Below are 19,096 nucleotides of genomic sequence, written 5' to 3'. Positions count from 1 at the left end.
GATAAAACCCTTGACTGGTGGATTTTGGCAGCTTCTACTCTTTTCTCTGCGGCCTTAAAATGAAAAATTAACGAGGTGCCTAATGGGGAGCTCAGTTCTCTATTACACACATCTCACCCAGGTGTTTTTGGGCAGCCAGGTGTCCTGGGGGCTGTGGCTGAGGACACTTGGATGGGGATGTCCTGGTGGGCACTCAGAGCCCTCGTGTCCTGCCAGCCATCAGAGCTGCTTTCTGAAGGAAAGCACCTGCACGCATTTATTTCAATCCTAGCTGTTGTTTAGATACTCCAATATCCCTTCATTACTCCCACTCCTAATTCCCATTCCAGTGCCATCAGGCTGGTTTGGAGGGAAAGGAAAAGTGGATCAGAGGAATTCCAGAGTGAGCAGGTGAAGCTCAGAGGGGCTGCGCTCCAGGCTGCTCCTCGTGCTCACTCTGAGAGTCCAACTCTGCCCTCCTGGAAACTCCTGGGTACCTTTAAAAAATCCAGGTGGCTGCTGCTGCCCCCAAAACGCTCCTGAGAGCATCTTCTTTGTGCCCCCTGTCCCTTTTCTGGTGCCCAAGTGACCCTTCCTGCATCACACCCTGCAGATGTCCCTGGAAGGACCAGGTGTGAATAGATGTGAATCATCCCTCAGTAGATATGGGACAGACCAGGTTTGCACCCTCCTCCAAACTGCACTGCTGATCTGGGAGAGACCCCCAAAAAGCTCAGATCACCCTCCCCTGCTGTACCTGAGGAATCTCCTGTGGGACTTGGAAACCTTTTGCTTGTGTGCATAAACTTATTATTATTATTATTATTATTATTATTATTATTATTATTATTATTATTATTATTATTATTATTATTATTATTATTATTATTACTAATATATAACCATAATATATATTATAGAATAATATAATAAATTATACATATAATTATATATAATTATATGAAATATATAATATATTGTCTATTATATATTATGTATTATATATTGTATAGTATATAGTATATAGTATATAGTATATAGTATATAGTATATAGTATATAGTATATAGTATATGTTATATATGTTATATGTTATATATTACTATTCTATTATGAACAACATAAGTATTCAGCCCAACCTGAGATATTAATTCAAAGTGCAGTAGATTGAGCTCTCATTTTGTACAAGTAATTTATCATAAAATGATAATTTAAATAAATAAAATAAATAATTTATAATAAAATTAATAATCCAGGGTGAAAGGGCAGAAATTACCCTAATGGACCCCGTTGCTCTTACACAGAGCAGACCAATGCCCACAGATAAATATTTTGTACAAGTTTTAAAGAAAATGCTGCAAGTTCTTACAGCAGAAACCTTCAACAAACAATCTGGTTCATTTTCTCAGTGTTCTTTTGGGTACAATACAGTTTTTTGGAAGTTCAGGGAGTATTCAGAAATACTTGACATTTTTTTCCTTGCCTTAAATGGCTGAATTGGTATAAAGAGATTTCCAGTTGGTTTCGAATGTGGCAGCTTCAGCAGGAGGCTCATATATCACCAGCCTAAAAAAGGCTCCTTGGCTTTTTATAACATTTTCCCACAGTAAAGCAAATGTTTGGGAATAACACCAGTTAGGACACACATTTTTTGGGAAAACAACCCCCAGTGCCTCTGCCCTGGCACAGCCACCCTGATCCTGCTGCCCTCTGTGACCATCCTGGCTGGAAAACCAGGAGGAATCCAAGCTCCTGAAGCTTTTATCTCCTGATCCATGGCTTAATTGAAATCTCTGTGTTAACAAGCTTCATTGCCCATCCAGTATAATCAATTTGTAGAAGACATTGCAAAATTAAACAACAAAAAAAAAATCAATTTCAAACGTGTTTTCATTTCAAAGCCATCGGGCAGGACCTGATTTTTATTCTTCAATCTTTAATAATTTCCAGTGTTAAATCACTGAAATGGCTGAGTTTATTCCAATACCCAAAAAGTGCCTTGGATTGCTCAGATATTAAAAACCTTCTGGTGATCATGTCAGTGGGTAAAAGACACTGAATTCGTTATGCACAATTTAAGGTGCAAGAATTTCTTTGCAGACTGTTTTTGCAAGGGCTGGTTATGCACCACCCCACTCCACAGCTCAGAGCTGTGCCAGCTGTTGGCATCTGCACCATCATTAAATCAGAGGTCATTTCTGAGCAGCAGGAACCCAACCAGAGCTCTGAAGAGCTGAGAAGAAGCTGAGCAATGAGCAAAAGGAAAATGGAAATTTATTGATACTCAGGGAACTAAAGGAGGCAATTTAAAGGTGTGTTTAGAGCTGTATTTTAGAATAAGGTGGGAAATCACTGGGATGATGCTTGTATAGTCTCTTTCCCCTGCTGAAAGCAACAAATCAGTCAGGAATTCCCCAAGGGAGACCTGGATAAATGTAATGGCCAGAATTTCATCAATTTCATTGCTGGGGATGAACATAGAGGGAAAAGAGGCTGAGGAGTCGATGCCTTGGTGCTGAGCAGCTTTCACACTTGTAGAGCTTTCCTTCTCTCTGCATTGCTATGGAATTGTTTGGGTTGGAATCAGAGTCAGCCTCTCAGCACTGCCCTGCCTAACTTTGGCCACAGAGATCCCAGGGAGGGTTTACCTACACTGAGGGGCAAATCCAGGCTTGGGGAGGTGGAGCAGAGCTGCACTGAGCTCAGGAACACTGAGGGCAAGGTGGTGAGGAGCTGGCTCCCCAGTAACACCAGTGCCATCCCAAATCCTCAGCCCTCCTGGCCCTACATCCCCTGGCTTCCAGCCCAGCGAGGGCACCCAGAGGCTGTGCTGGTGTTTTAGCTCTTCCTAAAGATGAGCCAAGCTCCTGACATGCACAGGGCTGCTCCGGGTCCCTGAGCACTCGGCACCTCTGGGCACAGGGGTGTTCCTGCCTCCCTCCCTCTGCCACAGGACTTTGCCTTCTCTTGGCCTCCTCTGTGCCTGGCACTGATGGCAGAAGGAATCCGGACCAAATTCCAAGGTTATTGGGCAGAAATGGAAAGGAACCTGGTGAGGAAGGACCTGAGCAGCCCTGAAATGTGGGCAGCGTGTCCAGCCAGGATTTCCCCCTGGAGACTCCCTGTGCTCCACTTCACCCTGAGCCTCAGGAACACTTGGGCACATGACGTTTTCTCCCATCTCCCAACCCCTCTTTATTATCCCACTCTGATCCCCCAAATCCTGTGGTGATTTATGCCTCTGAAATCCACACTGGATTTTGGGCAGCTTTTCCAGCCTGTGCAGAGGCTGGGGCTCCCAGAGCACACAGCTGCTGCTGCTGCTGCACGTGTCAGCCCGCTGGAGACAGCTCAGGAACCCTCCCAGGGCTGCTCCAGGTGCTGCCCAAGGTGTGGGCACTGCTGGCACACCTGGCACAGGACACATTCCCTGGGGACACCACGGATCCTGAGCGTTCCTGCTCCTTGCCACCTGCCAGGTTTGCTGCTTCAGCTTTTCCTGGACAAGCCCTTTGGAGCACAACCCCAGGCTCAGTTATTTATTCTGCAGGTAACTGTGGGGAAGATGTGAGATTCCCCAGGGTTTGTGCCTGCCAGTCAGTCCCTTTCTGCAGAAGGAATACATTAAATCCCTGAATGAATCCAAGAAAATCAAGGACAGCGATGCCCCACAGTGTTTCCAGAAGCTATCCACTTAACTATGAAAATATAATATGCTGAAGAACAACAGCCTCGTGCTGTGCAATACATGCACTACCCAAAAAAATGAAAAAGTCTTTTCTGTCAGAAAGGAATTCCCCAATAAACAAGAGCCCATCTCCCTTACACAATTTGCAGCGTCATGAATGAATAGCTCAGTAATCCAGCAAAATCCTCATGCTTAATGAGATAATGAAAAGTCACACGGCAGATGGAAAAGCTCTCCCAAATCTCATTAACCTGCCTCTTGGCTTTTCTGATAGCAGCAAAAATTGGGAATAAATCTGGGGGGAAAAGGGAGTTTGCTGCAAAGGAAAATGAGTTTTGGAGAGCAGGGGATCTAACCTGGCACCTGGGTTAGAGATGGGGAAGGCAGTGAAGAAGCACCACGTGTACAAAAATTGAAATATCAAAGAACCAATATGCAAAAACTGAAATATAAAAGAACCAATATTCAAAAACTGAAATATCAAAGAACCAATGTTCAAAAATTGAAATATCAAAGAATCAGAACTGGAATGTCAGAGAGAATGCCCGTCAGAGATGTCTGTGCCCATGAGCCCCAGGACAGCGGGACAGCCCAGGTGCTCCCAGACAGCTCCTCCTTTGAAAGCCTCAGCTCTGCCTCGAGCAAACACAACCAGGAACCCTCCCACATCGAGGGGAAAAAGCCACAAATCGGTGAGCACTCACAAGTCGCTATTTCTAACCAAGCGGCCAAACCTCGAGGGGGAACACCCATTACACCTGACCTTGGTGTGCGACACCTTCAAGGAGGTTTGGTTATTTTACCTCTATTTCCAAAGATCAGATTTAACGGAGGTGTGAACCCCGCGGCTTTGGGGACAGAGCGGTGACACCTGCCCGCTCTGGGGCTCTCAGCTGGGTGACACCTCCCAGAGGAGCACAAAAAGCGGGGAAAAGCGCAATAAAGCATCACGGAGCGCTGCCCCCGGGGATAGTACCAGGGAAACACCCATTAAATCTGACCTTGGTGTGCCACATCTTCAAGGAGGTTTAGGATTTTTACCTCTATTTCCTGATTTAACAGAGGTGTGAACCCCCAGGCTTTGGGGACAGAGCGGTGACACCTGCCCGCTCTGGGGCTCTCAGGTGGATGACACCTCCCAGAGGAGCACAGAAAGCGGGGAAAAGCGCAATAAAGCATCACGGAGCGCTGCCCCCGGGGATGGCACCGCTCGGGCCACCCCTGCCCGCAGCCCCGGCTCTTACCGTGCAGCAGCAGCAGCCCCTGCAGGGCACACACGGCCAGCAGGGCCCGGGGCAGCATCCCGGGGCCGGTCCCGAGGCAGCCGAGCCCCTCGGAGAAGTTTTCCTTCCTTCGCTGCGAGGAGTTCGGGGAAGGCACGGGCAGGACGAGGCGCGCAGGGTTTCCCACTTGTTGATCGCAGTTACCATTCACTGCTTCATCCTGGGGCTGCGGGCTGTGTTCGCCTTCCCTTCTTCTTCCCGAGGTTCTGGGTTTTTTCCTTCACCCCCTTATTCCTCTTCCCCCCCCGTTTCTCCAATCCCGGCGGTGTCCGGGGGAAACCTCAGGAGCCTCCTGGCTGGCGCAGAGGGATGAGAAAGCGAAGCAAAAACACCACAAAAAGTTTGGCAAAAACTTTCCCGCACTCGCTGCTGCTGGCGGCGGAGCTTGGATAAATAAGGTGGCAGAGGCTGCTGTGAGCTGGGCTCTGCAGGGAGGTGCAGGTGCCGATGGAAGGACAGACGGCCCGGCAGGACAGGAGCCCGGCTGGCTCTACCTGCCCGGGGGCACCTGCCCGGGGCGGCGGGGCCGGGGCATGGCCGGCTCGGGCTCTGCCTGTCCCCCTCCCCTCGCCGAGCCTTTCGCAGGGAAGTTTGATGCGAGCCCGAGATTCTTTATAGGGACAGGAAAAAAAAAAAAAAAAAGGAGGAAGGAGAGACGTCACCAGCCGAGGCGAGGGGACTTCACTCTCTCTCTCTCTCCCTCCCTGTCATTTCACAGAGCTCCTGGGTTTCCTGCTGAGATGGGGCAGAGAAGGGAATTCCGGCTGCTTGCCGGCACCGCCCGGCCCTGCAAAGCTGGAGCTCGGGGGATCAGGTGGCACCGCCGTCCCCCGGGGCACAGAGGTGGCATGGCCCGGCCACGGAGCCCTCGGGCTGTGGGACAGCGGGAATGGGACAGACACCACCCGAGGAACGGGCTGTCTCCTTTAGACACCACCTGATGGGCTGTGTCACACAGACACCACCTGAGCATGGGCTGTGTCCTATAGACACCACCTGAGCATGGGCTGTGTCCTGCAGACACCACCCGAGGATGGGCTGTGTCCTTTACACATCACCTGAGCATGGGCTGTGTCCTGCAGGAGCCACTCTCTGGGCTCCTTCACCCCGTGTTCAGCAATTTGGGCTCTTGGTGCTGCTCCCTGTGCCCTGCTGGGATGGAGGACACCCACCCTCCCTCGCTCTTGGGGCACGGAGAAAATCCCAGGTTTGCGTCGAGTTTCCGGGAATCCCAGTGATGTTATCTGTATTACCTGACCCCTCACAGGTTTCTCACCTGGGCATTGTCTCCAGCTCCATCCACACATCCAGGCTCCAGCCTGCCCTGTGCCTTTGCCCTCTCCATGCCAGGCAGGGTTTCAGCCACAGGGATGGGCACTCCAGCCACAGGGATGGGCACTCCAGCCACAGGGACGTCCCTCCTTTTCCCCCCACCCTGGGAATCACTGCCCAGTCCTGCTCAGGGCTGCTCCTCCAGCCACAGCCTCAGCTCTGAGTGTCACAAACCTTCAGGAGATGTCCCAGGACATGCAAGGGACACTTCTGGAGTGCAGCCAGCACTGAGGTGACCAGCAGGGAGCTCTTCTGTGCTGCTATTCCAGTGCAAATATCAGATGTGTGTCTTGTAATGTAAAAGCACTGAGAATGAGAGAGTGCTGGAAGCTCCACAGCTGCCCCTACAGATTGTCCTTCCCAATATCCCCAATAATCTAAATCATCCAAACAATCCCAATAATCCAAACAGTCCCAATAGCCCCAACAATCCCAATAGTCCCAATAACCCAAATAATCCCAATAATCCAAATAACCCCAACAATCCCAATAATCCAAATAGTCCAAATAACCCCAACAATCCCAATAATCCCAATAGTCCCAATAACTCCAACAGTCCCAATAATCCCAATAGTCCCAATAACCCAAATAACCCAAATAGTCCCAATAACCCCAATAATCCAAATAATCCCAATAGTCCAAATAATCTTAATAATCCAAATAACCCCAACAATCCCAATAATCCCAACAGCCCCAATAACCCCAACAATCCCAGTAATCCAAATAGTCCCAAGAACTCAAATAATTCAAATAATCCAAATAACCCCAACAGTCCCAATAACCCAAACAATCCAAATAATCCCAATAGTGCCAATAACCCCAACAATCCCAATAGTCCCAATAGTCCCAATAACCCCAACAATCCCAATAACCCCAATCCCATCAGGTGAGCCCCTGGGGTCACTGGTGTTGCAGGACCTGCAGAGCCTCACAGGACAGCACTGCCAGTCCCTGGGGCTCAGTGATGGGGTTGGTTTTGCATTTTTTTGCTCCTCTTGCTCAGTTTGTTTGCAAAAGAAAAGCCTGAGCCAGCAGGTGCACCAGACTGTTACAGGATGGAGATCATGGGGCTGGTGACAGGGCCTTTTCACACCTCAGTTTAATCCAAAATCTAAATCCTTAATGCCCATAACAGCTCCGAGCTCTTCACTGCCGTGCACTGGAGCAAAGGGAGACACAGGTTTGGTTCTGTGAGTTACAATCCCAAAGGCAAATGGACACTTCAGAAGGTCAGGATTGACACCTGCTGTAGAAATGTCCCAAATTCAACAAGAAATTGAACCCAGGCCTCAGATATTTCCAGGTTTATGAACAAGAAGCCTCATTTCTCATGCACAATGTTAAATCATGAATGCTTTTCTCAACATGATCTTCATATAAATGCCCAGATCGTTGTCAAGATGAAAAATTGCATTTTTCTATGCCTAAAATTAAATTTTAGGACGTACAACTTTCCTCAGATATGGGTTACAGTAAAGGAATCCTAAATAACTATGGATAATGGTAAAGACCAATCCCACAGGAACTTAACTGGAGAATCAAAACTCTAACATAATTATAAGACTGTAGTTTCTTTGTAATTTATGGGGAAGTGTTTAAAAATGCATTAGAGGTTACCTACCAGCTGGTAATAAATTGTGTTGTATTTGTGTAATGCCCCAGATAATCTTTTATCTGTTGATAAATGTAATTGATCTTTTAATTGAGATTAAATGCCTCTAGTGTGTTGTTTCACAAGGAATTCAGTATTAGAACCTGGTCAAGCAGTCCTGAGTTTATAATATATTTTTATACTTTATTTTCCTCTCATAATGTGCAAAATTAAAGTTATAAGAAGGACACAATTTGTTCCTGAGCAGCTTCCAGTGCCTGGAGCAACCTGTTAGAGCCTTTCCAAAGGAGAGCAGACTTCCCTGGCACAGCAGCCTGCTCTGCTCACACAGATGGGAAAAGCCATTTGCTAACTGGGCTAGAACTCCTCATAATCACCCAGCTCATTTTCCATGGCAGGTATTCCATCCCAGGAGCTCAGAGCTCTTCACCAATATTAACAAACGCCAGCCTTGCCACGCTCAGGGGAGCAGAAGCAGGGCTAGGAAAGGTCATTTCCCTTCCTCATGAGGCACTTGGAGCTTTGCAAGGCACTCAGCAGCTGCAGCAGTGTAACCATAACTAAATAATAACAAAAAATAAAAAATGGGGGAGTGCAGGTTGCTGTGTCTGTGTCCCAGGCCACTAGGGTGGAAATTCCTGCAGGAGTTTGGATGGAATTTCAGGGTATGGAATCTGCTCTTTGTAGGACTTGGCTGACCCAGGAGATGCTTGGTCACCCTTGGTGGTATCTCCCATCCTTCCTGGCAGAGAATTGCCTGTGTTATGTTGGTGCCTTCTGCCAGCTTGGCACGGAGCAATTCCAGAGCTGGAACCCCTTCCCTTCATCTCTCTCCTCTCCTGGTGCTCATCCATGGAGGGGGACAGAGGGAGTGGCTGTGGATGGGTCTGGAATTGCATCCTGTGCTGGTTTAGCTGTGAAGGTAAAACATCTCCATCCCAGGCCCAGCTCAGCACTCAGGGCCAGGCTCCCCTGACCCAGCCCCTGTCCCACAAACTCCCTGCCAGGTTCCTGCTTGGCTCCCTCAGCCACCGAGGGCACAGAGGGGTTCAGCCCCCAATCCTGAATTTAGCTGGGTGATTCTGCCCGGTCTGTGGGGTGGGGGCACTGGGGTGCCTTTGATGTCAGAGCCTGTTCTGAAGGGTGGAATTGTTCTCCAAAGGGGCTCCAAAGCAGCTGCAGAGAGCTGGGACCAAGATGAGCTGGGGTGGCATCCCTGAGCTGAGCTTTACCTATGGAACAAGAAGCAAGGAGGACAAAACAAGGCATTGAAGGTCATTTCTCCATGCTGGTGATCGTGGTTTCAGTGCCTATGACAGCCTTTAGGGTGGAATTGTTCTCCAAAGGGGCTCCAAGGCAGTTGGAGAGATCTGGGACCCAGCTGAGCTGGGGTGGCCTCCCCGACAGAGGTCTGCCTACAAAGTGAGAAGCAAGGAGGGCAAAACAAGGCATTGAAGGTCATTTCTCCAGGTTGGTGATCTTGGTTCCAGTGCCTGTGACAGGGTCAGGGAGCTGGCACAGCCCAGGCTGCCACTGTGGCCTGTGTGCTCATCCTTGTCCCTTCCTGGAGGGACAGTGTCACAGCCACTGACAGTGTCCCACGTCCTGCACACTGAGCCCTGGCAGAGGGGCTGGGAGAGGAAAGGACCTTGCCAAGGTGCCTTGCAGCTCTCTGTGACAAACCCTGCCCGCCCCTGGGCTCAGCTGGTGTTGATTTGATGCCCAGGCTGCCTTGGGGCATTCCTGCCCTCCAGGACAGGCAAGGTGCTGGTACACACAGGATGTGCTCCACAAACAGGAGCAAAGCCACCAGCAGCCAGGGCACAGAGCCCAGCCCAGCCCCAGGAACAGAGCAGTGCCAGCAGTGCTCCCAAATTCCCAGGAAAGCTGCAGGGCTGGGTGTGCCCCTGCCCGCAGCCCAGGCTGAGGGCCCTGCACAATCCTGCAGCCCCTGGGGAGGGAAACCCGCGTTCACATCGTCACTCTGTGGGCAAACAGGGTGGAGAGCTTGCAGATAAAAATATTTTTCCCTGGAAAATGGCATGTTATCAAAACAGAAACCTTCTGTGGGAGTGCTCTGTCTGGAGTGACTTCAGCTAGGGACGGACTTTCCAGGGAAAGGAAGCACCATCCCAGCCTTGCCTGCAGCTTGGCCATGTCCTGGGTGCCAGATTTTGAGTCATGAGCCTGGTTTGGGTCAGAAAACTGAATTTTCACCTCTTGCCAAGCTCCTCAGCAAGTCCAGTGCCTGAGCTTTGGCCATTGCAATCAGCTCCTTGCAGACGTGTTTGCTTACTTATCCCTTTGTTTAGAAAAAGAAAAAAAGGCCTCAAGAAAACCCCCATTTGGCTCAAGCACAGAATGGGAACAAAATGTTTCTCTAGCTGGGAAAAACATTTCCTGGCCAGCTTTGCTGAGACTCCCAGCAGCACTCAGGCCTGGAGCTGTGGGAGCAGCAGGGCCATGGGCACGTCCTGGTGGCCTCTGTGGGGTGGCAGTGGCACAGGGAGGGACAGGAGCTCGCACAGCCACTGGCAACTTTCTGCTTTCTGCAAGAAGGAAAAATAAAAAGGTTTTTATGAATAATTCACAGGTGGAAGAGGCCTGCCAGTCACTTCTAACAACAGTAAAATATTGATTAAGTAATATACTGCAAGAAATCTTATTTTTGTATAAAAACTGTGGAGAATGAGGAGTTTTCCTCATTGTCACCTTTTCTCCATCCCTCCCTCCCTGTCCAGCTGAGGTTTGTCCCTCCTGCATCCATGGGCATCCATCCCCAGCCTGTCCTGCTGCCCTTCCCTCCACCAGCCTGAGTGAAAAGCCCCTCAAACACATGTGCAGAGGGCAGAGGGGAGCAGCACATTTCCTCCTCGTGCTGCAAGCATGGGAGATGAAAGGATGAGGAACACTCACCTCCCCTCCCATGGCTGCAGGAGCTGCAGTGTTCTTTTAAAATTCAGCATTTGGGAATGGCTGATGTTCCATCTCCTGTGCTCCCTCTCTGAGGTTGTTTTGGAGCATCTCCTTGTAGCTGCTTGACTGGAATCCTTTATTTCTGAGTCTGCCTGGGGAGATCCTTACAGCTTATAAATATAATGTAGGCCTTGGGCCCATGCAGCTCTTACAGAGAATTAACTGGTTTGGAGCAGCAGCCAGACTCCTGAGCCAAGAGAACAAAACAAGAGCAATGGTAAGGAAAATAAATAGCCATCAACAAAAGGAGACAGGCACAGGGTTTGATCTGCTTTGTTCTGCCAGAGTCTGTGGCAGGAAGACAAAGATATCCACCTAATGGGGAAGAAATTCCTGAGCCAGGTTCCATCCACACAGCATTTCAGGTAAGGAAAATATCCCAGCCCTGTGAGGGACCTTCATGCAGACCTTCTCCCAGCACTGACCTCAGCCAGAGCCAGATTTTGTGTGCAGGGTTTTCCTTTGCCAGAGTATGAACTTCAAAGTGTGAGAAGAAATGGGTTTCAGCCAGCGACCAAGAATGCTTGTTTTATTTATTTTAGTTTGGATTCTAATTCCCTTCTTACTCCTTCTCTCTCTGTGGGGATGAAGCAGGATTTTCTTACCACTTAGACTGGGAATGAGGAGCATGGTTTGTGTCCTGGTGCTCTGCAGACATTCCCTTCCCTCTGGAGGCTCCTGCTCACGTCTCCAGTGAGATAATTCAAATAACAGGAGTGCAGGGAGGGAGGAAAAGCACAGGTGGGCCTGGACAGTGGCAAGGCAGGAAAACCACAAGTGGTTTGCATTAATCCAACCCCATCCACGCCAGTCCCAGCAGTGCTGGGGTTAATTCAGCCAACAGCACAAGGCTCTGAGCGGTGAACTCTTTAATTTGGCACCAGAATGGCACCAGTTTATCACTCAGCTCTTACCACGTACCAGTGCTGGCTCTGAAGGGTTTAAAACCAGTGTTATAAATGCTGCCCCTCCTCCTGCTGCCTAATCCACACTGGGGAGGTTTGGATCAGCTTTCCTGGCTGTTCCCTCAGCCTTGGTGACTGCAGGGGCCACAGGGAGCACCTGGAGCAGGATGAGAGGTGCCCCAGCACTGCCCTGCCCTGCCAGGCCCTGGGGAGAGGAGCTCAGCCCCAGAGCTCCCAGTCCCAGTTCAGCCCCAGCTGTCCCAGTTCACCCCCAGCAGTCCCCCCAGAGTTTTTCTCACACTTTGAAGTCTCATCCATCCCCAGATGTCCCAGTTCAGCCCCAGAGCTCCCAGTTCAATCCCAGAGCTCCCAGTTCAGTCCCAGCTGTCCCAGTTCAGCCTCAGATGTCCCAGTCCCATCCAGTCCTAGAGCTCCCAGTTCAGCCCCAAATATCCCAGTTCAGCCCCAGAGCTCCCAGTCCCATCCAGCCCCAAATGTCCCAGTTCAGCCCCAAATGTCCCAGTTCCATCCAGCCCCAGCTGTCCCAGTCCCCATCCAGCCCAGTCTCCATCCAGCTCCAGCTGTCCCAGTTCAGCCCCAAATGTCCCAGTTCAGTCCCAGAGCTCCCAGTTCAGCCCCAGCAGTCCCAGTTCAGTCCCAGAGCTCCCAGTCCCCATCCAGCCCAAATGTCCCAGTTCAGCCCCAGCAGCCCCAGTTCAGCCCCAGCTGTCTCAGTTCAGCCCCAGAAGTCACAGTTCAGCCCCACATGTCCCAGTCCCCATCCAGCCCAAATGTCCTAGTTCAGCCCCAGCAGTCCCAGTTCAGTCCCAGAGCTCCCAGTTCAGCCCCAGCAGCCCCAGTTCAGCCCCAGAAGTCACAGTTCAGCCCCAAATGTCCCAGTCCCATCCAGCCCCAGCAGTCCCAGTTCAGCCCCAGCAGTCCCAGTGCCCACCCAGTTGTGGTGTGGCTGTCATTAATCATGGCTCTGTCATTAATCATGGCTCTGTCATTAATGATGGCACTGTCATTAATGATGGCACTGCTCTCTCTCCCCGCTGCAGGTGCCCCAGGAACATGCCCAGCCCTCCTGTGCCTGGGCTGCCACGGCTCTGTCAGATTCCACGAGTCAATGCTCCCTGTCTCTGAGCACTGGGATCATCCCTGCTTTATGCTCCAAAGCAAACCAGCACGAGCTCCATGACTCAGTGCACCCATGAGGCAAAAATAGCAGGTTGGTGTGCTGAGATGGTGGGGAGAATCAAAGGGACACTGTCTCCCAAAACTAAAATGTCTGCAAATGAGCTCTCAGCCAGCACAGGGCCAAAAGAAATGTTTCTTCCATGGACTTATTTATTTTTGAGATCTGAAAGGAAGCAGTTGCTGAGGACAAGTGGACATTGTGCTGAAGGTTTGAGAAATGAGGCATGGTGGCACAAAGAGCCTGATAGTGGAGCTGCCATCACTGATCTGCATTGTCCTCACCAAGAGGGACTGAATAAAAGCTTGAACTGGAGCCAGTGGGAGTGAATAGAAGGGAATGGGGAGATTCCCACTGCCCTTAATGAATTTTGGCTCTGAACCTACATGAAGAAACATCACTAGCAGCGATTCTGGGTTCTGGATTCTAAAAATCCTTTCACCTTTGTCAGGACAGGCTGGAATAAGTGCCAGAGGGAATCTGTTTATGGTGCAGTTTCCCCCAAATGTGGCTGTGTCCCACTGCAATAGGAAGGCTGAGCTGGGAGTGCTGTCCTTGCAGGGGTCAGCAGCTGCAGCCACCAGGCTGGAACCTCAAAGCAGGAATCCCAAATGTGTCCTGGCTTCCCCACCTTTGCCTTCTTTGCTCCCCTCCCACCAAGGCCAGCTCATAACCTGGAGTCAGGTGTCACATTGGGAGGAGCAGCTGTGAACAGCTGTGGATAGAAACAGAAAGTGCTTCAGGAAAATGGACACCTGTCTCCAGGCTGTGGTGATTCCTCTTGCTGGGAGGACTTGGTGCAGCCCTGGGGCACAGCAAAAACAAGACACTGACACACTTAATTGGAAAATTAAGGAGGAAATGCAAGGAGAGCTTATAGGAGGACAGCAGGGTTCATTTGTCTGTCCAGTTCCTGTTCACCCCAGGCTCTGGGTGTTGTAGGAAGGCAGAAATATTCCATCTTTGTTCATCATCCACGCTTTGAGTGGAATCCAATCTGAGGAGACCATGATGGCTTTTGCAGGCAGGCAGGGCTGGATGAGAGAGCCTTTCCCAGCAAGGTCAGCAATGAGTCAGTGCAGGGCCAGGAATAGTGCTCAGGAGCAGCCTGGTATGGGGCTGGAGACAACAGGCCCTCCTTTGTCCCCAGGGGTCCCCAGCCCTGCTCACGCCCTTGCTGCAGCCCATGAATTCCAGAGATGAAGCACACATTTCTTGGATGCTCATTCCCAAGAAAAAAGCTGGTGAGACCTTGCTGTTCTCAGCGAGTACATTCTGCTGCTTGGGCTGTAAAAAAAATCAGATATGTTCTTCCCATTTCTTCCTTCCCCAGGTTTCTCCCTCAGCAGACTCAGACTCAGTGGGATGTCAGAGGGGGTGTCTTGGTTTGAACAGACAGGTGTTTGCTAAGGAAGGCAGGAGCCTCCCCTGACATGGAAAATGTAAACCCTCCAGAATTGTTATAAATTTTAAATTAAGGGGCTCTCAGGCAAAAAATAGGGGAGCAGGGAATAACAGTTCTTTAATACGGAAGGGAAAAAAATAAAAGGATAAAATAACCAATGCAGTACACTAGAACAACACTGACAGAGTCAGAACCCAGCCTGACACCCTGTGGGTCAGGGTGTTGGCAGCAGTCCCATTGGAATTGTGGCTCAGCCCTCCTGCAGTGTCAGGGGTGGCTCTGCTGGAGCAGGATCCTGTAGAGAAGGATGGATTCTTCCTCTGAAGATCCAGGGGAAGGAGAGGCAGCTGCTGTCCTCTGGGAATCCAGTGGAGAAGCCGTGCTGGTGTCTCAAACCTCTGGATTATATCTGGGTAGGAATGCTTCGCTCCTCCCTCTGGGCTCACATCTCCCAGTGGGATGCTGTAGTTCTTATCAGCCATGCAGGGACATTCAATGCCCTCTTATCAGCAGGTGTCTCCCCAGTTGTGGAAGAGATAAGGAAAACTGCCCGCTAAACAGAAGGCAACTGCCATACAGTTGACAAATAGATGCAATTTGCTTGGCAATCCAGGGCAGGTGGGATGGCAGGAACCATCTCCCTGTCAGGGCATTCTGATTCAGTAGTGGGACCCAAACTTCTCCTGTTCCACAGCTCACCTGTGTGCTCCTGGGGTCTCCATGTCCTGTTCCTCCTCTGCACAGCTGGGTGAGGATTCACCCTCATTCCCACCAGAGCTATGCTCCAGATCTGCAGTGACACAGGGGCTGAGATTATCCTGAGCAAGGAGCCTCAGCCTGGCAGGGTCCCACATTTGCCAGCAAGGAGGGAATTGCTTTGGGATGAAACAGGAGAAGGGTGGCACTGCAGCCTGCCATGGCCCCCTGGCATGGGGCTGGGCCCTGGCAGGCTGAACTGGAGCTGCAGCCCAGTAAAACCTGTGCCCATGGCTGGGAATGCTGCTCCTCCCTGCCATGATGTTCACTAACAGGTGAAGCTCACAGGTAAAAATAAAACATGCTGCTCCTCTTTCCTCAAAGCACCCAAACGCTGTGTTCTCTGCAGGCCAGGCACCTGCCATCTCCCAGCCTTTAAGGAACAAACAGTGATTTTATAAAAGCCCTGGTGTCCCTAACAATGCCACAAGGCTCTTCTGCACAGAGGCTCTTTGTCCTTTGGGCACCAGGAAGAAGGAAAACACTGCAGGGATTTCCTACTCTGAATGACAGAGGTGGAATAACAAGGGCTTTCAGTAGGAAAACAAGGGTTTAAAAATCAGCAAGGTGGGTTCTGAGGACTGGCTTGTGCATTTCTCCTCTCTGCTTCCTTCTCTTATCATCTCCATGTCCAAGCGTTTGCCTCAGTCTCTGCTGCTGTGTTTGGCAGGGAGGGTTGAGATCCAACTTTTGAGCTTGTACTTTTTTCAGATAAGGGTTAAATTCACAGCCTGGTTTAAAAATGAAACCACACCATGAAACTGCTGCTTCATCTTTTTTTCCCTGAGCTTTAGACTTGCTGCATTTCTCCAGGCAATGCTGAGCCCGCACTGGCTGCTGGAGGGATTTTCTGGAGGGATTTTCTGCAGCTAAAGGCACATTTCCTCGGGTGCTGTGTGTTACTCAGAGGTTTGTGGCAGCAATTAGTAGGTCACAGAAAGCTTTCTCCTCTTCTCCAGGATCCAGGGACATCCTCAGATTTATTGCCCCTTGCTCTGGCTTCATCCAAGGTGGGAGTGCTGGGTGTGGAAGTGCAGCCTCAGCCTTTCTTCAGGAGGGGCCCAGAGGGGATCTCCACTGGGACTGCTCTGAGTTTGCCTCAGTCCTCACTCAGATTTCAAAAAAAAAAAACGGACCAAACCTCTGAAAAACAGTTGGGCAGGAGGGGAGGACTTGCACTTCTCTGTGTCCACACAGTGTGTCACCCTTACTCCACCCGCAGTGCTCTCCTCTGCCATCCCCACAGCATCAGGGGTGCCTTTCAGAGGAGCAAACTGCCCTGCTTTGCTCTCTGCCCATGGCACTGAGCAGGTGAGATTGCCCTGGGGACACCCTCAGCCTGCAGAGCATGGAGCCGGCAGCTCCTCCTGAGGCTGCAGAGCCACCGAGGGTGGGATGAGGCTGTTCCAGGGCCAGGATCTGCCTCTTCCTTCCCAGCATTCTCCCAGAGCACTGAGGAAATCAGCTGCCCTTCCAGCCTTTCCTTCAGGAAAGTTTCCCATTTCCATCTGCTGGAGCCAACCCCAGCACTGCCAGAGCCTCTGCAGGAGATGGGACTGGTCTGTCCTGACAGCAGCATCCCTCCCTTGCCTTGGTGAGGGTGTAATGAAGGATAGTCCCTGTGGAAAAAGCAACGTGCAGGACCTGAAAATAGCCATGAGCCTCCTTTACAAGGAGACAGATGATTGCTGGAGGTGTGCAATGCTGGGGTGCAATTTAGCACATCCAGATGATTGCTGGAGGTGTGCAATGCTGGGGTGCAATTTAGCTCATCTCTTAGCAAAAAATCCAGCCCAGTTCCCCACCTGGGCTGGGTTTATTGCTCCAGCTCTGCAGGGTTTGGTGCTCTGTGAGAGGCACACAAAAGTGCTCCCAGCACTTTCATGGGACTATTTCAGGAGTGAGGCACTCTTCAAAATGCAGAAGGTAGCAGATAAAACCTCTTCAAGGCAGCAGAATCTGGCAGGCAGAGACTGACACTGAGATGTAATAAGGAGTATTTCACAAGGTAATTTCTGCCAATTTTATCTGCTGTATTAAAATTTAATAGGCATGAAAGCACCCAGGTGCTGTAGAAAAATCTAACGCTGTTCTACAAAAATGGTTTTAAAAATCAAGCATTTTCTGTGTTTTCCATTAGTGCAGATTGGCACAATCAGAAGTTGTTCTGCTGTACATGTCTGTGCCATTAAACTGAGGGACAGAGGAGTTGTCTGTCATGGGCAGCTGGTCCCAAATTGTGGAGTGAAATGAACAACCTGTGCTAAAACACTGAGAATTCTCCTAGAGGAGTTTTTCTGTTTGCTCCAGGAACATCAAAGTGCTGGAGCTTGATGGCTGAATAATCACAGAATCAGAGATTCACTGAATGATTGTGGTTGGAAAAGCCCTTAGAGACCATTGAGTCCAACATTCCCCACCCCTGCCCCGTGCCCCCAGTGCCACATCCCTGTGACTCCAAATCCCTCCAGGGATGGGCACTCCACCACTGCTCTGGGCAGCTGTGCCAGGCCAGACAGCCCTGTCCAGGAAGGAATTTCCCCAAATATCCAATCTGAGCCTCTTCTGGAACAATCTGAGGGTGTTCCCTATCACGCCCCTGTTCCCTGGGATAAGATCCCAAATCCCCCTGGCTGTCCCCTCCTGTCAGGAGCTGTGCAGAGCCACAAGGGCCCCCTGAGCCTCCTTTTCTCCAGGCTGAGCCCCTTCCCAGCTCCATTCCCTTCCCTTCACTCCAGCCCCAAAATGCCATTCCTGAACTTCCCCCAGCACTGGATGGGTGCCATTGATCACTTCCCTGCTGGCCACACTGTTGCTAAGACAAAATCATGTAAGAAAATGATACCATCCTTAACAAAATAATAGCATGCTTCAGACACCTTCTCCTCACCCTGGAAAGCCAGGCTGGATTTTAGAAGTCCCTTTGACAGGTGACATCATGGCATCCTCACATGGTATCAGCTCAGTTCTGTGTGATTTGACTGCTCTTTATCCTCTTCCTTGAATCAAGAAAGCAAGGGAAATATTCCAGAGTCAGCTGCTAATTTTTGCTTTTTGCCATCCAGTTTGGCAGTAGCTTATTACAAGTGTTGGCCTGCACAGCAATTGCAGAGATTCTGCAATGAAAGAATTATTTACTGCTTCAATCTCACAGCAGTGCTGATGTCACTCCTCCATCCACCAAACACAAAAACAAGGTAGGGAAAATGGTTTGGAGAAGGAGGGAAAGCATGGCTGTCACCGTAATAGTGACTGAACATTCCCTGGTGTGACCGTGCTCACAGGGGTCCCAGGATGAGGGAAGAGATGAGGATCTGACTCCATGTTTCAGAAGGCTGATTTATTATTTTATCATATATATTATATTAAAACTATACTAAAAGAATGAAAGAAAGGATTTCATCAGAAGGCTGGCTAAGAATAGAAAAGGAATGGAATGATAACAAAGGTTTGTGTCTGGGACAGAGTCCGAGCCAGCTGACTGTGACTGGCCATTAATTAGAAACAACCACATGAGACCAATCCCAGATGCACCTGTTGCATTCCACAGCAGCAGGTAACCATTGTTTGCATTTTGTTCCTGAGGCCTCTCAGCTTCTCAGGAAGAAAAATCTTAAAGAAAAGATTTTTCATAAGAGATGCCTGTGACACCCTAGCCTGGATGAGGCTCCTTTCCAAGGGCCACATCCCTCTGGCAGCTGTAGCAGATGAAAAGTCCTGTTATTCAGCTGCACTCCTACCTTATTTTAATGCAGTTTAGCAGCTGGAAATCAGGAGGAGAGCCAGGAGCAGCCAGCTCCAGTGTGCCTGCACAGCCCTGGCTGCAGGGATGGAGCTGCTCCCAGCAGAAAGGCACCAAATCCTCCCTTGGGCTCCCACTGTCCTCCTGCTTTCTGCACAGGCAGGTTTAAAACTTTGCCTTTGGATGCTTGTGGAGAAGCAGAAAATATCCAAGGATAGCAG

General features: G+C 50.1%; 1 protein-coding gene across 3 annotated transcripts in view; it reads right to left on the bottom strand.

Annotated features, from left to right (window-relative positions):
* The window catches only part of LOC102066332 (vascular endothelial growth factor receptor kdr-like), a 132,674-nt gene extending 127,117 nt beyond the window's left edge, over positions 1 to 5,557 (bottom strand). For all 3 annotated transcript variants that reach the window (XM_074551742.1, XM_074551743.1, XM_074551744.1), the window contains exon 1: positions 4,911 to 5,557. In XM_074551742.1, coding sequence (XP_074407843.1) covers positions 4,911 to 4,968 — 58 coding nt within the window. In that variant the 5' untranslated portion in view covers positions 4,969 to 5,557. The remainder of the gene's footprint in view (positions 1 to 4,910) is intronic.
* Between the last annotated feature and the right edge of the window lie 13,539 nt (positions 5,558 to 19,096).

This window comes from Zonotrichia albicollis, chromosome 14, assembly GCF_047830755.1.
Source record: "Zonotrichia albicollis isolate bZonAlb1 chromosome 14, bZonAlb1.hap1, whole genome shotgun sequence".
In the NCBI taxonomy this organism is placed as follows: domain Eukaryota; kingdom Metazoa; phylum Chordata; class Aves; order Passeriformes; family Passerellidae; genus Zonotrichia; species Zonotrichia albicollis.
Note: the sequence above shows the minus strand (reverse complement) of the source record. Positions and strands in the feature narration are given on the sequence as shown.